Raw genomic sequence first — 17,628 nt, 5'->3', positions numbered from 1 at the left:
TGTAAACAAAGATGGTAGGATAGTTAAACTTCAATGCGAGTCAAACGTGAGCGCTGGCATCGATAGGCTTAGACTGTGACAACTTCTCCGCAATTGACCACATTTCACAGACTATTTTTCATTCTAACAGCAACAAGGGACGTCCCCTGTCAACTCAATACAGGACACATACTTTTATCTGGTTGCACATGTGCGAGTAGATGAAAAATTCACTTGCCATGTCTAATATTTTAGTCGCAAAATACCACCATTTAGTCGCAGTCTGGTTTTGCCTATATTTTTCTTCAGAAACATCCGCCTTCAAAATAACTAGGATGCTGATACTGACTGGAAAACACAAAGAAGAAGAAAATAGCAAACGAGCAAAGAAGAAAAAAACAACACACTACTTTAGCACAGCAAGCACAACATGGCGAATTTACCAATAACGTAATCCCTCATTTATCCCTGTTAATTGGTTCCAGACCAGATCATGTAAGTGAATTTCCACAAAGTAGGATTCCTTCTTAAAAATTGAATATTTTTGTAGTTAGAGCATAGAAAACCTGTTTACGACCTTCTAAATAATGTTTTTAGCATTATTAAAGCCATCTAGATATGAAACAACACTCCTATAGTCACTTTTATACTCAAATTACCCATTGTAGTAGACATACTGTATGTACCGTGAATTAATGTTTGGTGGTGGTCAGAGAGGCCGTAGACGTGAATTGGCAGCCACGTTTCCATCAGTCTACCCGAGGGCAGCTGTGGATACAAATGTAGATTACCACCACCAGTGTGTGACTGAGGAGTGAATGAATAATGGATTGACTTCACTGTAAAGCACTTTGGCTACCTTGAAAAGTGATATATAAAATGTAATCCATTATTATTATAATAAAAGAAAATAAGTGTGTACGTCCTGCGATGGCTATTGTCATATCAATGTAACACCAGTGTATAATACTACAGTAATGCCGCTGTTTGTGGTTAAGGAAAGACTTGCGTGCGCTTCAGTTGCTTTCTGAAGATATAGAGAACACATATGCAGGACCTTCACACAGGAGCTGCTGTTGGCCACAACTCACGCCAGTCACTACACTCTCCACACTGCCAACCTGCTGCTAACACTCGGCTAAACTCGCTGACGTCACACACACGTCACTTTCCAGGCTCTTTAAAGGCGCACACAACAAGTCTCAAATGTTACACTACATCACGTCTTCTGCATGTTCTGAAATTTAGGGGTGCACAATGAAATCGACTTGTAAAGTAAATATTTACATTTCTTCTCATTTTCACTGTATTGCTGATAAACACTTGAACAGCAAATGTCAGCTGTCAGCCAGTCCAGACAGGAATGACAGTCGTTCAGATGCAATGAAGTGGGGCCTCTGCCAGCCACCGACAGTCGTTTGGGTGGTATCACCCTCTTTAGCATTCCATTCAGATGTAATCATGATCATGGGCATGTCTGAAACCAAGGGAGCTGTGCCTGTTAGAAGCTAAATGATCTGAATGAATCTTTTAGAAAAGGATGAAAGGCCATCATTGTATGTGAGGGAGCGATTATGTCGTGGTCCTCCCTCTCCTTCTGTTTAGATATGGTTTCTCAACTTTAACATAGATGGCCTTCCTCACTCCACTGACAAACTGTCTATCTTCTCTGTCCAGAATATGTATCGTAAATTCCGGTGTATAAGTCACACCCACTATGTTTTGAGGGCATTCTTCTGGTGCTTATGCTCTCTTTTTGGCCTGTGGACTGGTGGGAACATTAGCAGCTCTGTGTTGTAGGTTTCTGATTACTAGTTAGTTTTCAAGACTGTCTTAGCTCATTTGTTGTTGTGAGTTCGCTAAAGCTTTCACAGGTTGCCTCTGAAATCCTCTTCAACAAGAACCAGTTTCCAGTGTTTCAATTCCATTGAATTGTTTGGCAATTTTGCAAACAATTCCCTTATCGATTCCTTCTGGCTGCACTGATGTGCACCCAAGCAACATAAACGCTCAAAAGTTTGATTACATTTCACGAGACGGGATGACAACACGCTAAGTTGCAATACTTGCCAAGTGGTTATTTCATTAAAGGAGGAAATACTACCAATATGCAGAAACATTTGCATGCACAGCATGCAATAATGCTGAATGAATGTTGCATTTTTGATTCACTCCGCGTGAATGTCAACACAGCAGCAGCAGCAACATTAGCACTTAGACTACCTACCACCCCACAGTGACAATATCAGAATCAGCTTTATTGGCCAAGTATGCTTACACAAACAAGATGTGTTCAAGTGTTGATCAGAATGATGGCCTGGGGGAACAAACTTTCTCTGTGCCTCAAAGTTTTGGTGTACAGTGCTCTGTAGCGCCTACCTGAAGGGAGGAGTTTGAACAGTTTGTGTCTTGGGTGTGAGATGTCTGCAGTGATGTTCCCTGCCCGCTTCCTAGTCCTGGACCAACACAGGTCACATATGGAGGGAACGTTAGCTCCAATTATTTTTTTTCTGCAGACTTGATGGTCCTTTGTCTTTGTCTGTTCCTGACCTGTTTGGTTGCAGATCCCAACCAGATAGTGATGGAAGTGCACAGAACAGACTGAATAATTGCAGTATAGAACTGGATCAGCAGCTCCTGGGGAAGACTGGACTTCCTTGTCGTAGGCCTTTTTGTGGGAGGACCACTTCAGGTCCTGAGAGATTGTGGTTCCCAGAAACCTGTAGGTGCCCACATTAGACACTGTGCCGTTGAGGTTTTTGAGGAGGGGGGGTGCAGGGGTGTTTCTCCTGAAGACCACTGTCATCTCCACAGTGTTGAGAAAGTTCAGCTCTAGATGGTTTTGACCATACCAGAGGACCAACTGGTCCACCTTCCGTCTTTATGCGGACTCCTCGCTGTACTGATGACTGCTGTGTCGTCTGTAAACTTCAAGAGTTTCTCAGAAGGGTCCCTTGAGGTGCAGTCATTACTATAGAGCAGGGGTCACCAACGTGGTGCCCGTGGGCACCAGGTAGCCCCCCACAACCACATGAGGTGCCCGCAAGCCTGCTTTTCATTCAGGTTTTCAGTTAATAATGAAAGAACAGTAGAAAGAAATGCATTCTGAAATACAAAATGTGAGTTGTGGACACCAGCATTTTGTTAATGTTCTGGTAAAACAAGCATACCGTAAATCACCGTGTATAAACCGCACCCGTGTATAAACCGCACCCCCATTTTCAGGCTCACGGCGGGGAAAAATTTTTTTTTAGTTCATAAATGCTTGCCAACTCTTTCATCTCAAATTAACATGCGTAAAGGTACTAAGCAATTTCAAAAAGAAGAAGAAAGGAGAAATCTGCCGTCCATCAATTCATCTGCAATGGAATTCATGTAAGAAAAGTTTGCCGTCAACTTGCCGATGATGTTCGTTCTCCAACGCCGGATGACTGACTCGTCCACACCTTGCTGCCGTCCTGCTGCCCGGTACCCAAAGTCTTCTGCATACCAGCAGACGGACAGTTTGAACGCTGCGGTGAAAGATCGTCGTGGCATTTTGAGAGGGTACAGGCCCGGTCACACCGCCCAAACTTTGCTGTAGCTTCCCTTGAACGGTAGGAAGAGGGGGCAGAATTTCGACAACGCTCGTCACCGCGCACAAAATGGAAAAAAAAATAGAAAACACGGGCGTTGTCCTAGCGGTGCACCACTGAAGCCGGTGTTGCTTTAGCCTTGATTTAACGGTAGCGAATGTTGGTTTAGTGGTGACGCGAGCGGTGATAGAGCGGCGTTCTGCGCATGCGGATCAGTTATCCATGTATTGTACATAACACATAACGCTGCATTGCTTCAGTGTGAATTTGAATAAACTCAGACGTTGTATTGTATTTTACATTTGCAATGTTTTAATGGAAGCTTAGGTTAGCTTCAGTGTATATAGAGATCATTTCACTGTGTGAAAATACAGACAGCCGTCAGATAAGTTAGTTGCATACACAAGCATTTTCAGCAACTGTACAGCAGAGGGCGCTAAAGTCATAGCAACTGTCTGACCCACAGAGGGCTATTCTAAAATGGGCTTTTAGTCAATTTCTCCCCGTACCAAGTCTGGTTACAGACTTGTCATCGTGTATAAACCGCACCCCGATTTTTTGCTTCTCACCAGTGGAAAAAAAGTGCGGTTTGTTTGTGCGGTATTCGCTTTGTTTGGCTCTGAAAATAAATGTTACAAAAATGAGTAGCTCTTGGCCATTTTCATTTTGTAAAAGTAGCTCTCACAAGGAAAAACCTTGGTGACCCCTGGTATAAAGGGAGAAGAGCAGTAGAGAGAGAACACACCCTTGGAGGGGCGCCAGTGGTGTTGGTCCGGGTGCTAGATGTGATGCCCACCAGCCTCATTTGCTGGTAAGTGGGTGAGGGGTGTGAAAGAATTCCTTTCAAACCTGGTGTGGAAGGTGTTAAGGTCCTTAGCCAGTCGGGGTTTTCCACAAAGTGGAGGGATGGTCTCCTGAAGTTGGTGATGTCCTGTAGGCCTTTCCAAACTGATGCAGGGTTGTTGGCTGCTTTTTGGCTTCTCAGTGTAGCTCCTCTTACCTTGATCTCCTTTGTCGGGGAATTTCTGGCCTGCCTGTACAGGATCCGATCCCCAGTTCTGTAGACCTCCTCCTTGGCCTGACGCAGCTGCCTGAGTTTGGGTGTGAACCAGGGTTTGTTGTTGTTGTATGGGCGGAAGGTCTTGGTCTGCACACACATGTCCTCACAAAACTGTAGGATGTCACAGTGTCACAGAGTCCTCACCACAGGCTTAGAAGCTTTTTATTTCTGCTTATAGGTTGGTATGAGATGGAGCAGACAGTGATCAGAGAGTCCTACAGTGACAGTGGTCTAAATACATTAGTGTCCCTGATGGGAGACTTTATGTGCTGTCTGTATTTTGGTAGTTTGTGGGTGAGATAGTCCGGATATTTTTCCTCCACGTCTGTTATCTGATCAGCCAGGTGTTGTAGTGCCTCCGATACGCAGGCTTGAGGTGGAATGTAGACACCTACCAGCACATACGAGGAGAACTCCTGTGGATAATAAAAGGGTTTTCAATTAATAAAAAAGAAACTCTAAATGGGGGCTGCATGATCTCTTTAACATTGTGACATTTGTACTGCTACTTTATGTAGAAGCAGATGTCGCCACCTCTCGTCTTCCCAGAGAGCTCCGTGATGTTGTCCACTCGTAAAATTTGAAAGCCCGGCAGCTGTAGCGGGCTGTCCGGGATGTGTTCACTGACGCAGGTTTCAGTGAAACACAAATGGATGGATCTACGAAAGTCTGTGTTGATCTTTGAGTTCAGGAGAAGCAGCAGTTCGTCCATCTTGTTTGCCAGGGAGCGGACATTTGCTAGATGTATTGATGGAAGCGCCGTGCGTTATCCCCGCTGCCTCAGCTTGACGAGTGCTCCTATGTGCTTACCCCGTCTCCGTCTCTTATGCATCCCATAGATAGCTTCTGCGCATCCAACAAGAATCTCCACAAAACTTTCCAGATCAATGAAAAACGGCAAAAAAACTCCAGCAGAGGACTGTCTGATGTTTATAAGTTCCTCTCTGAAGTATTTGAGCAGTGAGGGCTCACAATAAACAGAACAGATAGACAAAGACACCAAAAGCACAAGATAACTAAACACTGAGGCGGCCGTCCGCAGTGCCATCTTGGAAGAATACTAGAATATAGAAGAAATGATCACCTGCACCATAGACTACGTCAACCTCTGCATGGATGTTGTTGTGCCAGCAAGGACTGTACATTGCTTTGCTAACAACAAGCCCTGGATAACACTAAGTTATCTAAGAACTAAGAGTCCAGCTAAGGGAAGCAAAGGAGCAGTACACAAGGGAAATAGAAGAGATGATGCAGAACAATGACATGAAGGAGGTATGGCAGGAAATGAAGACCATCAGGGGTTGCATCTCAAAGATAGGTGCCCACATGTGAGATGTGAGAAGTGCGAACCAGTTAAACCAGTTTTTTAACAGCTTTGACCAGCCCATCCCACACACATCAGGCCCCACACAAGTCACCAGCACGGACAACCCCCCCCCAAGGCCCCCCCCCACCCCCCACCGAACCCCCCTTACACAACCCACAATAACAGCAACTCGCAAAGGAGGCTGCGCCCCAGCAAAGTAGCAGGTCGGGATGGAGTATCACCTCGACTACTGAAAGCCTGCGAGTGGGAGCTAGGAGACCCTCTACAGCGCATCTTCAACCTCAGCTTGGGGTTGGGAAAGGTTCCACAGATATGGAAGGCTATCTGCATTGTTACAGTCCCAAAGACACCACATCCTACTGAGCTGAATGACTTCAGGCCGGTAGCCCTGACATTGCATCACATGTGATGAAGACCAGGAAATGGCTGCTGCTCTATCACCTGAGGCCACAGGCCCACCACGCACTTGACCCTCTGCAGTTTGCAGAAAGTGGGAACTGAGTATGCCATCATCTTCTTGCTCTACCGATCTCTCGCTCACCTGGACAGAGATACTGGTGCTGTTGGGATTACATTTTTGGACTTCTCCAACGCCTTTAACAGCATCCAGCCTCAGCTCTTTAGGGACAAACTGACACAGATGGGAGTAGGATCACACCTGGTGGCATGGATCATAGACTACCTGACTGGCAGACCTCAGTACGTGCGACTGGGAAACTGCAGGTCTGACACTGTGACCAGCAGCATGGGAGCACCACAGGGAACTGTGCTCTCTCCTGTTCTGTTTACCCTGTACACGTCCGACTTTCAGTACAACTCTCTGAGGGATATATCAGGAATGGACAGGAGTATGAGTACAGAAAACTGATCCAGGACTTTGTCAACTGATGCGACGGGCTGGATGGAAATGGGGGTGGACTTTAGGAGAAAACGGACACACCCAGTGCCTGTTCTCATTTAAGGTGACAGTGCGAAGGTGGTTCACACCTACAAATACCTGGGAATGCATCTGGATGATAAACCCGACTGGACTGCCAACATAGATGCTCTGTGCAGGAAAGGGCAGAGGCGTCTGTACTTCCTCAGAAGGCTGGCGTCCTTCAATGTATGCAAGAAGCTGCTACAGATCTTCTACCAGACTGTGGTAGCTAGTACCCTCCTGTATGCAGTAGTGTGCTGGGAGAGCAGCCTCAAGAAGAAGGACTCCACATGCCTGGACAAATTGGTGAGGAAGACAGCCTCTGTGATTGGCACTGAGCTGGACAGCCTGACATGTGTGGCAGAGCAAAGGACACTGAGGAGGCGCCTTTCCATCATGGACAACCAGCATCATCCAATGCACAGCATCATCTCCCGCCCTGCTCCACTGATAGAATGAGCGGATCATTCCTTCCCCATGCCATGCGACTTTTCAACACAACAGAGGAGGAGTGGTAAAAACATACACAGGACTGGACTTAACTTAACTTATGTATGATAAATACATATGATACATAAATAATAATAATAATAATAATAATAATAATAATAATAATAATAATAATAATAATACATAATTGTGTATTAGTATTATTTATTATGCATTATTTAAATTGAAGTGATCTGTTACATATTTATTTATTCTTATTCTATTTTCTTATTTTTCTTAAGTCTCCTATTTTGCTATTTTGCGGGAGCAGCAGAAGGGACAGAATGAAATAAAGTAAAATACAAGGAAAATAAACCTGACTAAATAAATTAACAACTAGAAAAGCACTCGGAGAGCGCAGACCTCCACCAAGCTCCATAGTTGTAATGTGATTCACCCCAAAATAATCCTAAATAATCCTACATTTTTTGGATCAGTCTTTGATATTTTGTAGAACCTGTTGGAAACTTGTCCTGTATTTTTTTCCCAAGTGTTCTGGCCATTTTTTTGTGGAGTTACATGCACAAATGCAGAAAATGGTCCTATCTCGCAATGTTAAAGAATCATTTCAACAATTCCAGGATCCAGACGGTGATCCGGATCACCACCAGAATGTAATCAATTCTTCCATATCCCATTTCCAACAAGTTATTTTGAACACAAACAAACAAACAGATAAATGCCAGCAAAAACATAACTTCTGCTGCTTGCACTTGGCGGAGGTAAGAATAAAGAACTCATTGAGATCAAATTCTAAATATGCAAAACAATTCCTGAATTATAAAATTCACACATTTACAAAATATTAAATAAAGTTCATTTTGCATCTCTGTTTAAACATCGGATTATTTATGTGAAATTTGGTCCAGTTTTCTTTTAAAGAGAATTGTTTTTAATTGTTGAAACAATAGGGTGATGTGCAAGGTTTCATTATATTTGATATTCATATGAGCTAGGCTTACCCTGTACACAACAATTTGGGATTTATGGAGTATTTTTATTAAAAGAAACTTAAACTAGTGCCCTGCTGGGATCCAATATCATTTTAAAGGAGCCTGAAATGAGCAGGATAGATCCTTTAAGATGCTGAAGTCTCTCGTCATCTCCCTGCACATATTGTACTTGAAATCATACACTGGTGCTTTAAACTCCCAGCGACTGTTGAAGAATATTTTGAAAGTTAAAGAAAGTCCATCTTGTAAGAACGCTGTACATGAGAGAAAAGGTCAAAACAACCACTGCATAAAACTAAGCTCCATTTCATGCCAGGATGACATTTTGACTATTTCTACACAATTCAGAAATAAAAGAACAAGGGAATAAAAATAAACAGTCCCCCGCAATTACTAAATCATATGTGGTCTTTGAAATCACCTTTCAGCATGGAAAAATTACATTTTCATCCCGTGGCGAGCCATTAGAGAGCACAGAAAAATCCTAAATCACAAATCAGGGAAGTCAATGAAAAGCAAACCCTATTGCAGGTAAAAAGCAGTTTGTGTGTCCAGAGCCATTTTTCAGAGCATGATCTAAAGGGATAATGTCGTGAGCGTAATGGGTTTCACTGGGGCAAATCATGTGATAATAATCCACACCTTGCGACTGATCAGAATCCATCCGAATCCATCCAAATGTAACAAAATTCTACTTCTTCTTCCTTAGAAACTGCTTTGTCACTGATTGCATCTGACACGCCAAAACGTACACCCTCCTAATGAATATTCCTCACTTGGTTTGTCCCGTTGATGGTACTGAGGTGACTCAAAAGGAGTACATCTATTCTTGTAGCTGCACTTTTATCCACATCCTCACCAAAATCGAAGAGGCACTTCCTTGCACCACCGATCTACAAAGTCTTGTGGAACTCTGTGTTGTTGTTGTTATTTTGCTGTCAGTCTTACCAGCTATTGTTATATTATCGTAACTGGCTCCTGTGAAAATAATGGTAATTTAAACATTGAATTTACTGGTGACACAATAGTATTAATATGACATGACCAAGCCCTTAATGATGATGCTAACCTAACATGATGTTGCTCACCTTCTTCTTGCCATGGTGTGAATACATAACGCTTGTTTTGCTTATGGTACTAAAGGGAAATTGACAAGTTATTTAGTAACTTGTAACACAAATACATGCAGTACATTACATCTGTAGTTGCTGTTTAACAAGAATGTGAAAACTGCCATTAGTCTATAACACACTAGCCATGATGGTAACAGGCTTTAATTTGTGCTATACTCGCATACTTCACCCGTCTTTTTGGGGGACAATTTGTTGACATACGGCCTTCTTTTTGTCACAGTCATCTTACATCTTCATTCGTTTAATATGCACAAGTTTGATATTTGTTTTTACAAATGACAGACCAAGACAGGATTGTCGACATCAACATATTCCATTGATATAACAGATGTTATTCCAGATGAAATATCAGTTACTTACACATTATTTTGTCTAAAACAAGTACCGGTACTGTGCTATCCCCTGTCAATCGCATGCCCTCGAAATGTCCAACCTGTTTGTTATTGGTAAGAATTGATATAACTTGTTTTTTGATGAATAAATAAACAAATTGATTTTTAAAATAGTAGAGGTATTTAATTTGGGTTTGCATTCCAGTACTTTGTTGGTGTTTTTAATGTGTTTGTATTTGTTGTGTTTTGTGTTTGATGGAGAATTACTATTAACATTCAAGCCAGATGAACAGTCCAGACGAGGGGCACCGTATAAATTAGAACAACTGTAATAGAGATGTGGTGACCATATCCACAGCTGCCAAGGGGCGGGGCAATGTGATTTTTTTTTTTTCATGGGGTCCAGAATTCCTGGCAGCAGCCCTGGCCCAGACATATGTACAGTAGCAACGATGAGTGGCTTTACTGCTGGGGGTTTTTTGTACATCAGTTGGCCTTTTAGTGTGTGACTATTTGTGATTGAAATGTTTCAGTCCTGCATGAATCAACTCCATCACAATCAAATGACCCACAATGCTAGTGGCACTGCATGTTTGGTGCATTATTCACAATTCCTTAATCATGACTGCAATTTAAAATTTTTGTATTCCTATTTTTCAGAAACATGATTGCCGGCTGGGACTTGAATGAGTGACAGGCTGAAGCTATCAGCTTCAATGGCGTGGAGCATCCCACCATTAAAGCCAAAAGTGACACTTTGTAAATGCAGGACTAAGCTATCAGTCACATGGTGCTCGACTGTTCCACTGAGCCTCCTTGTCTTACTGCTTGCTGGCCTCAGCACAGCTGGTCCACCCCAGCCAGCACGTCCGCCTCTCCTGTCCGGACAGCCTTTTATCATCTTCTGGGCCATCTCAGATTCCTCCTGCGCCACCAGGCCAGATCCTGGATCTTTTGGGATGGAACGTGAAGGCCGGGTGGTGGTCTTCTACGAGGACACACTAGGAAACTACCCATATTTCCTGGACAAAGACACAAGGATCAATGGGGGTTTACCACAACACACACGGTTGGACAACCATCTTCAGAAAACTCAGTTGGACCTAGATGCAGGTTTGCCTGCCCCCAGGTACCTCGGGCTGGGGGTGCTAAGATGGTCTGCGTGGCTTCCCCAGTGGTTGAGAAACAAGGAGAAGAAGGCTGTGTATCAGGAGGCTTCCAGGAACCTCCTGAAGGCGTTCTTCCCTAACTGGACGCCTGAAGAAGTGGAGAAGTGGTCAAGGGTAAGGAATAAAGCTGGCAGAAAACAAAAAGAAAAAGTTTGAATCAAGTGTTTGGTAAAATCATGCAAATACTGTGGTATGAAAAAGTGTCTGTCCCCTTCCTGATTTATCTTTTTGCATGTTTGCCACACGTAAATGTTTCAGATCACCAAACAAATGTAAATATTAGTCATTGACAACACAACTGAACAAAAAATGCAATTTTTAATTGAAACTTTTTATTATTAAGGGAGAAAAAAAATCCAAACCTACATGGCCCTGTGTGAAAAAGTGATTGCCACCCCTGTTAAAACATAACTTAACTGTAATCATTTGAGATCTGTCAGTCTGGAAAAGGTTATAAAGTGATTTCTAGCTTTGGGACTCCAGCGAACCACAGTGAGAGCCATTAGCCACAAATGGCAAAAACATGGAACAGTGATGAACCTTCCCAGGAGTGGCCAGCCAACCAAAATTACCCCAAGAGTGCAGTGACGATTCATCCAAGAGGTCACAAAAGACCCCACAACAACATCCAATGAACTGCAGGCCTCACTTGCCTCAGTTAAGGTCAGTCTTCATGACTCCACCATAAGAAAGACACTGGGCAAAAACAGTCTGCATGGCAGAGTTCCAAGACGAAAACCACTGCTGAACAAAAAGAACGTTAAAGCTTGTGTCAATTGCCAGAAAACAACTTGATGATCCGTGAGACCTTTTGGAAAATATCTGCGGTTTGACAACACAAAAGTTGAACCTTTTGGAAGGTGTGTGTCCCATTAAATCTGGTGTAAAAGTAACGCTGCATTTCAGAAAAAGTTCATCACACCAACAGTAAAATATGGTGGTGGCAGTGTGATGGTCTGGGGCCGTTTTGCTGCTTCATGACCTGGAGGACTTGCTGTAATAAATGGAACCATGAATTCTGCTGTCTACCAAAAAATCCTGAAAGAGAATGTCCGGACTTCTGTTTGTGACCTCAAGCTGAAACCAACTTGGGTTCTGCAGCAGGACAATGATCCAAAACACACCAGCACGTCCACCTCTGAATGGCTGAAGAAAAACAAAATGAAGACTTTGGAGTGGCCTAGTCAAAGTCCTGACCTGAATCCTATTGAGATACTGTGGCATGACCTTAAAAAGGTGCTTCATGCTGGAAAACCCTCCAATGTGGCTGAATTGCAACAATTCTGCAAAAATTAGTGGGCCAAAATTCTTCCACAGCGCTGTAAGAGACTCATTGCAAGTTATCGCAAACGCTTGATTGCAGTTGTTGCTTCTTAGGGTGACTCAACCAGTTATTAGGGTGAGGGGGCAATCACTTTTTCAAACAGGGCCTCATAGGTTTGAATTTTTTCTTCCTAAATAATAAAAAAATTCATTTAAAAAGTGCATTTTGTGTTCAGTTGTGTAGTCATTGACTAATATTTACATTTGTTGATGATCTGAAACGTTTAAGTGTGACAAACATGCAAAAAATAAGAAATCAGGAAGGAGGCAAACACTTTTCCACATGACGGTATACATTCTCTTCATGTTGCTGTGGTCCCATCTGCTGTTCTATTGTGATGTGACTTCAGAGTGATGCACCACAGGTAGCACAGCAGTGGGAAAGAAGACCTTGTGACAAAGTGTGTGTTTGCATGATTTTCCCAGCAGATAAATCATGACATTCATGTAACAACAAAGCTTAAGGCTGTGCTAGAATAGTACTCAGGCTGTAGCACACAAAGTGATTAATAGAGGTGGTGTGTGTTGCCATGGAGGGAAACTTAACAGCTAATTCACTCAACTAGTCGTTAAGTATGCTAAAGGACACTTTGACAGAAGGATGTGGGGATCAGTCCCAAAACCTTCAGGCTAAAAGACAACCACTTTGCCATTACCTAAGCCAAGTGCTGAAAAAAATCAGGGGTGAAGTGAAAAGGTCCATATAACAGATAACTAAATATAGATTAAATTATGGTAAAGGTAATGGTAAGGGGAAAGTTAGGACAATTGACAGTGGCCCCCAAAAATAGGTAATTATTAACTTATCCAATACCAAAGGCGTAGTTATACGTTTTTATAAACCCGAACACCCAATCCCAACAACGTATTTGTACTTTTTTTTACATTTTTTTGTGCGAGAAGTGATGATGAAAAAGAGGTGATGACGCATCTATGCGCTAATACGTTTCACTTCAGAGCTATTTTAAGCCATAAAAACGGCCACAAGGTGGTAGAAGTGCATTTGATAAGAGCTCGGCGTCATGTGAATGGAAGAATCACACATGACAGGAAGGAGGAAGTGAGAGAGCGTGGAGGAGTGTAAAGGCCCTGTCACACCTTGTTGATTTAGCCAGCGCATGCTCGACCATTCATTTTGATGGCATACATTGAACTGTCAACGTTTTTTTCAATTTTGGGCGTATACATAGCGTATTCATAAAGAGTTTGACATATACATGACGTATTAGTAACTTATATAGAACGTTTCTATAACTTATAGACAACTTATACCAACATAGTGTGTTGCTGGCGTTCACAACTTATGCCCAACACCAGTCTAACTTATGCAAACCGCGCGGCAGCGTATGGCCGACGATCACGTGCCGTAGCCTATAAAAAGGCTGCCACTTGATGACTCAAGTCATAACCTCACTAGACATCGCAGTGTCAGCATCACCATCATGCCGAAGAAAGTTGCACAGACCGCTGCCAAGAAGTATCAGGGCAGTGACGGAGGGCGAGGACGTGGACGTAAGAAGGATCCATCACCACCCATAGCCTCCCCCTCCCACTCTCACTCTGATGGCGACGCGGGTTCAAACGCCTTTAAGGCATCGTCAATGCTGTCGGTAGCTGCTTCCCCAGTGGCCTCCATGTGCTCTCAGCCAACCCTTGCCAGGAAGAGAGCAAAGAAGACCCAGGTTTGTCTCGATGTCCAAGAGGAGCAGCTGATGTGTGATTTCCTTAGTGAGAACACCATCCTCTGTGGGACATCGAGAAGACTGACTACCGGAGAGTGGACAAGAAGGCAAAGCTCTGGGAGGATCAAGCCAAAGCCATGGAGAAGACTGTCGAGCACCTTCAAGGGTGGTTCATATCCCTGCGAGATACCCACACCCATCTTGACAAGAAAAAGAGCGATGACGGCGCGGTGACGGCGCCCCGGAACTGACAGAGAGGGAGCAGTGGGTAAAGGCAAATTTCTGCTTCCTCAAGCCTGTGGTCCGCCATCGCCCTGAGCCCGTCAACAGTGTAAGTATAAACAAACATTAATATTAATATTTGTTTATATTATTTTTATTGTGATTGCAAATTATTGAATTTGCCTTAGTATTTTTTACTAATCAATTGTCATTAATCGCAGGTGAAGGCAACCATTGGAGCTCATAGCGGGGACATCGAGGCCGCCAAGGCTGCCTGTGCAGACATCGTGGTTGATGACGACAGCACACCCTCCCCAGTCCCCACTGCATCCTCATAGGGCAAGGGCAAGCGTGGCCAAGACGATTACCCGTTGCTGCAGTCACTCCAGAAGAGGCTGCATGAGTCTGGGGAGATCTTCAAAGGTCTCACACAGCCTCAGCCCATCACAGCCACTGCAGCCTTTGCCAACTACATGCGTGACAGCCTGGTCAGCATGTCCAAGCGCAAGTTCCGGAAGGCACGGTCGCGCATCAACGCCATCCTCAGTGAACTGATGGACGGGGAGAGTGATGAGGAAGAACCTCCCAGATTCACCACCTTTTCTCCTCGTGCTTCCGTGCGATGCAGTTCAGCACCAGCTACCTACACCCCCACGGCTTCAGAGATGTACCAGCCACCTCCCCACATGTGGAGGCACAAGGCACCAGCTGCGTCACTCTGGGGTTTGCAGAGCGCTGACTACAGTATGTGGAGCAGTACATGCAGCAGCCACTGCTGCCACGGTACCATCAGCAGCAACCTCAATACCAGTGGATGACACCTCCTCCTCAGCATGGGTTCCAGCCGAGTCATCACACCACGCAGCAGCCAAGTTCCGCTTCTGTATCTTCTGCTCTTGGTTCGGCTGGCCAGGTGCTGAACCAGAGCGCCAACACTGCCCTTGACACCAGCGATCAGAGTCTGCGTAACATCTCTGTACTTTCAGCAATGCTCAACATCGCAGGGACAATTCTAGTGGTCCTCAATCAGCAGTACATCTACACCTTAAAGCAACCAATCACTCTTTTGAGGACAGCGAGGTAAAGATTTTGGCCAAAGAGAACAGATGGTTTGAAAGAGTAAAGAAAGCTATTTTTGTCAAACAACAGAACCCATCATTGAATCGGAATGGTGGTTTGAGGTTTAATTTGGACCCTGTGTTCAGCAGGTTACTGAGACCAAAACCCACAGCTCTTAGTCTTGCCAGAACAATAGATGCTAACGAGCCAGTATCAGAGTCATTCATACCCAACTACAGGGAGCGACACTTCCCTTTGATCAGAGGTGCTAATGGCAGGAGAGGATTAGACCACAACTCCGCCCAGGCTTAGTGTAAGGAACCAATAGGAGGAGTGTTTTGGCACACCAATTCCGCCCACTCTTACTGTATTTAAGGCCTAGGCTGCCAGCACTTGTTAGTTCGCTGACGAAGCTCTTCGGATGAGGAGCGAAACGTCTGACACCTTCTTCACAGAAGTACAGATGATGTCTCAAGAAGCCTTTCCCTCGATGTCACTTCCTGTGTTTAACATGTATTAATTTTTATTTTATTAGTCAGATAAAAGGATACAATGTGTAGTAGTAAATTCAACAGGGTTTATAGATAGCTTGTTCAGTTTTTTATATATTTTAAAAAATCAATAAGATTAAAAAAGGACAAATAAATAATAAATAAAGGACAAATGCAAATGGAAATAATGGAGGCACACTCCAAAGTCTTTTGTACCACAGAATGGGTGCTATGTAATAATGACACTGCACTTTTTAGGGTAAGGAACCATTTTTGGTAACTTATGCTCAGTGGTCATCAACGTGGTGCCCACGAACACCTGGTAGTCCCCCTGCAAAAACGAGGCACCCGCAAGCCTGGTTTTCATTTAGGATTTTAGAAATGCATCTTGAAAATACAAAATGAAGAGGTTTTAATACGTTTGAGTGTTTAATACCAACATTTTGGTAATGTTCTGGTCAAACAAGCAAAATCAGTTTCTATTGGTTGAAATAAGCTATGAAAATAAATGTTATCGAATGAGTCAACCTGTCTGTTGATTACGCCTGTAAAATAACCCCAAATGGAGCCAAAGAAAGTTGCAAGTGCCGGCATTTTGATAAAGAAGATGAGAAACACTATATTGATCTCGCTGGCACATCGTGTCTTTTGTCAACAATCACGTCGCCTTGTGACGTAAACTGTGTTAGTTAGCAAAGAATTACAGAGTCAGCTGCTGATGACAACATAGATGGGCGACTTCCAGTTCCTGTTTCCATGTATTAACAAGCTGCTAACAAGGACATTTTGTGATAAAAAACAAAAACAAAAAAAAACAACTGCAAACCAAGGCAACATTTTGGTGTAAATTTGCAACGTTAACCGAAAAACATGCAAACCAGGGCATACGCTAACTGAGGTTCCACTGTATATACTGTAATTATCACGTTGAATGATAATTATCAAAAAGTTTTTACAATTACTGACATAAAAACAAGCCTTGTGATGTGTTATGACAATGTCCTCATTTCTAGGTTCTTCAGTTAATTCCCCTGTGATTAATACAACAGTGGTACAGTACGTGTACATGGCCATTATTTTGTGTATCTAATGTCTTGTCTGCAAACTCCTTACTGTTTGTGCTAATAGCCCATGTTAGTGTTGTAGCATAAAAAGGTGGCAGAAAGCACACAAGGAGTTGTCACAAATAGGTGTGTTGAAATTACAGTTGTGAAATTATAATATAAACAATACGCATAATGGCAAAGTCAACAAGACTCGGTCTGATACAAAATAATACATAATTTGCATAATGTGAATTTATGCAGCAAGACACCACGGTACAAATATGCATTCAAGTAAATGTGGCTCAGCTTCATTTTGTTTGTGTGTGTGTGTGTGTGTGTGTGTGCAAAGTCTACCCACAGTGGTTATTTAGAGAAAAGTCTGTCTCTCCGCTGCCGGCACCTTGCAGAGTAATCCAAACTGATCCCGTTATCTGATGATCTCTGTTTGGCTCTGCAAAATTAAACGTGAGGTCACTGGAACAGAGAGTATCAGGAGGAAAAAAGTTGGGAAAGGAAAAAAGTTGCTTTGACTTTATGGATCAAAATATATTTAATTTGTTGACAGGCAGGTCGGCGTTGTTTCATGATGCAGCCTTTTTCAGCAGGGTTAGTTACATGAGCATTCCCACTAAGTAAATTGGAAGTGAGTAAATAAGTAAATTCATCCATCTGGTTTTGGGATGTGCAGTGAGGTTAATGGCTGGTGAGGCACTGACTTTGTTTTGTTTAACTTTACGTTTTTGTGCACTACTTAATGTGAACATAAATTCCGCATTGAGAGGATAACAAGAACAAGAATAGAAGAATTCTCAAAGAATTTACTTTAGATAAAAACATTTTCAAGTCCTTCTGAAACCCATTACATGTTT

General features: G+C 43.1%; 1 protein-coding gene across 2 annotated transcripts in view; it reads left to right on the top strand.

The window, feature by feature from the left end:
• si:dkey-72l14.3 (Glyco_hydro_56 domain-containing protein) overlaps positions 1–17,628 on the top strand; it is a 34,402-nt gene that overhangs the window by 6,773 nt on the left and 10,001 nt on the right. For both annotated transcript variants that reach the window (XM_054781354.1, XM_054781348.1), the window contains exon 2: positions 10,428–11,050. In XM_054781354.1, the coding sequence (XP_054637329.1) occupies positions 10,454–11,050 (597 nt within the window). In that variant the 5' untranslated portion in view covers positions 10,428–10,453. The remainder of the gene's footprint in view (positions 1–10,427; positions 11,051–17,628) is intronic.

This window comes from Dunckerocampus dactyliophorus, chromosome 1, assembly GCF_027744805.1.
Source record: "Dunckerocampus dactyliophorus isolate RoL2022-P2 chromosome 1, RoL_Ddac_1.1, whole genome shotgun sequence".
NCBI lineage: Eukaryota > Metazoa > Chordata > Actinopteri > Syngnathiformes > Syngnathidae > Dunckerocampus > Dunckerocampus dactyliophorus.
The sequence above is the reverse complement of the archived record's forward strand: the minus strand, read 5'-3'. Positions and strand labels throughout refer to the sequence as shown.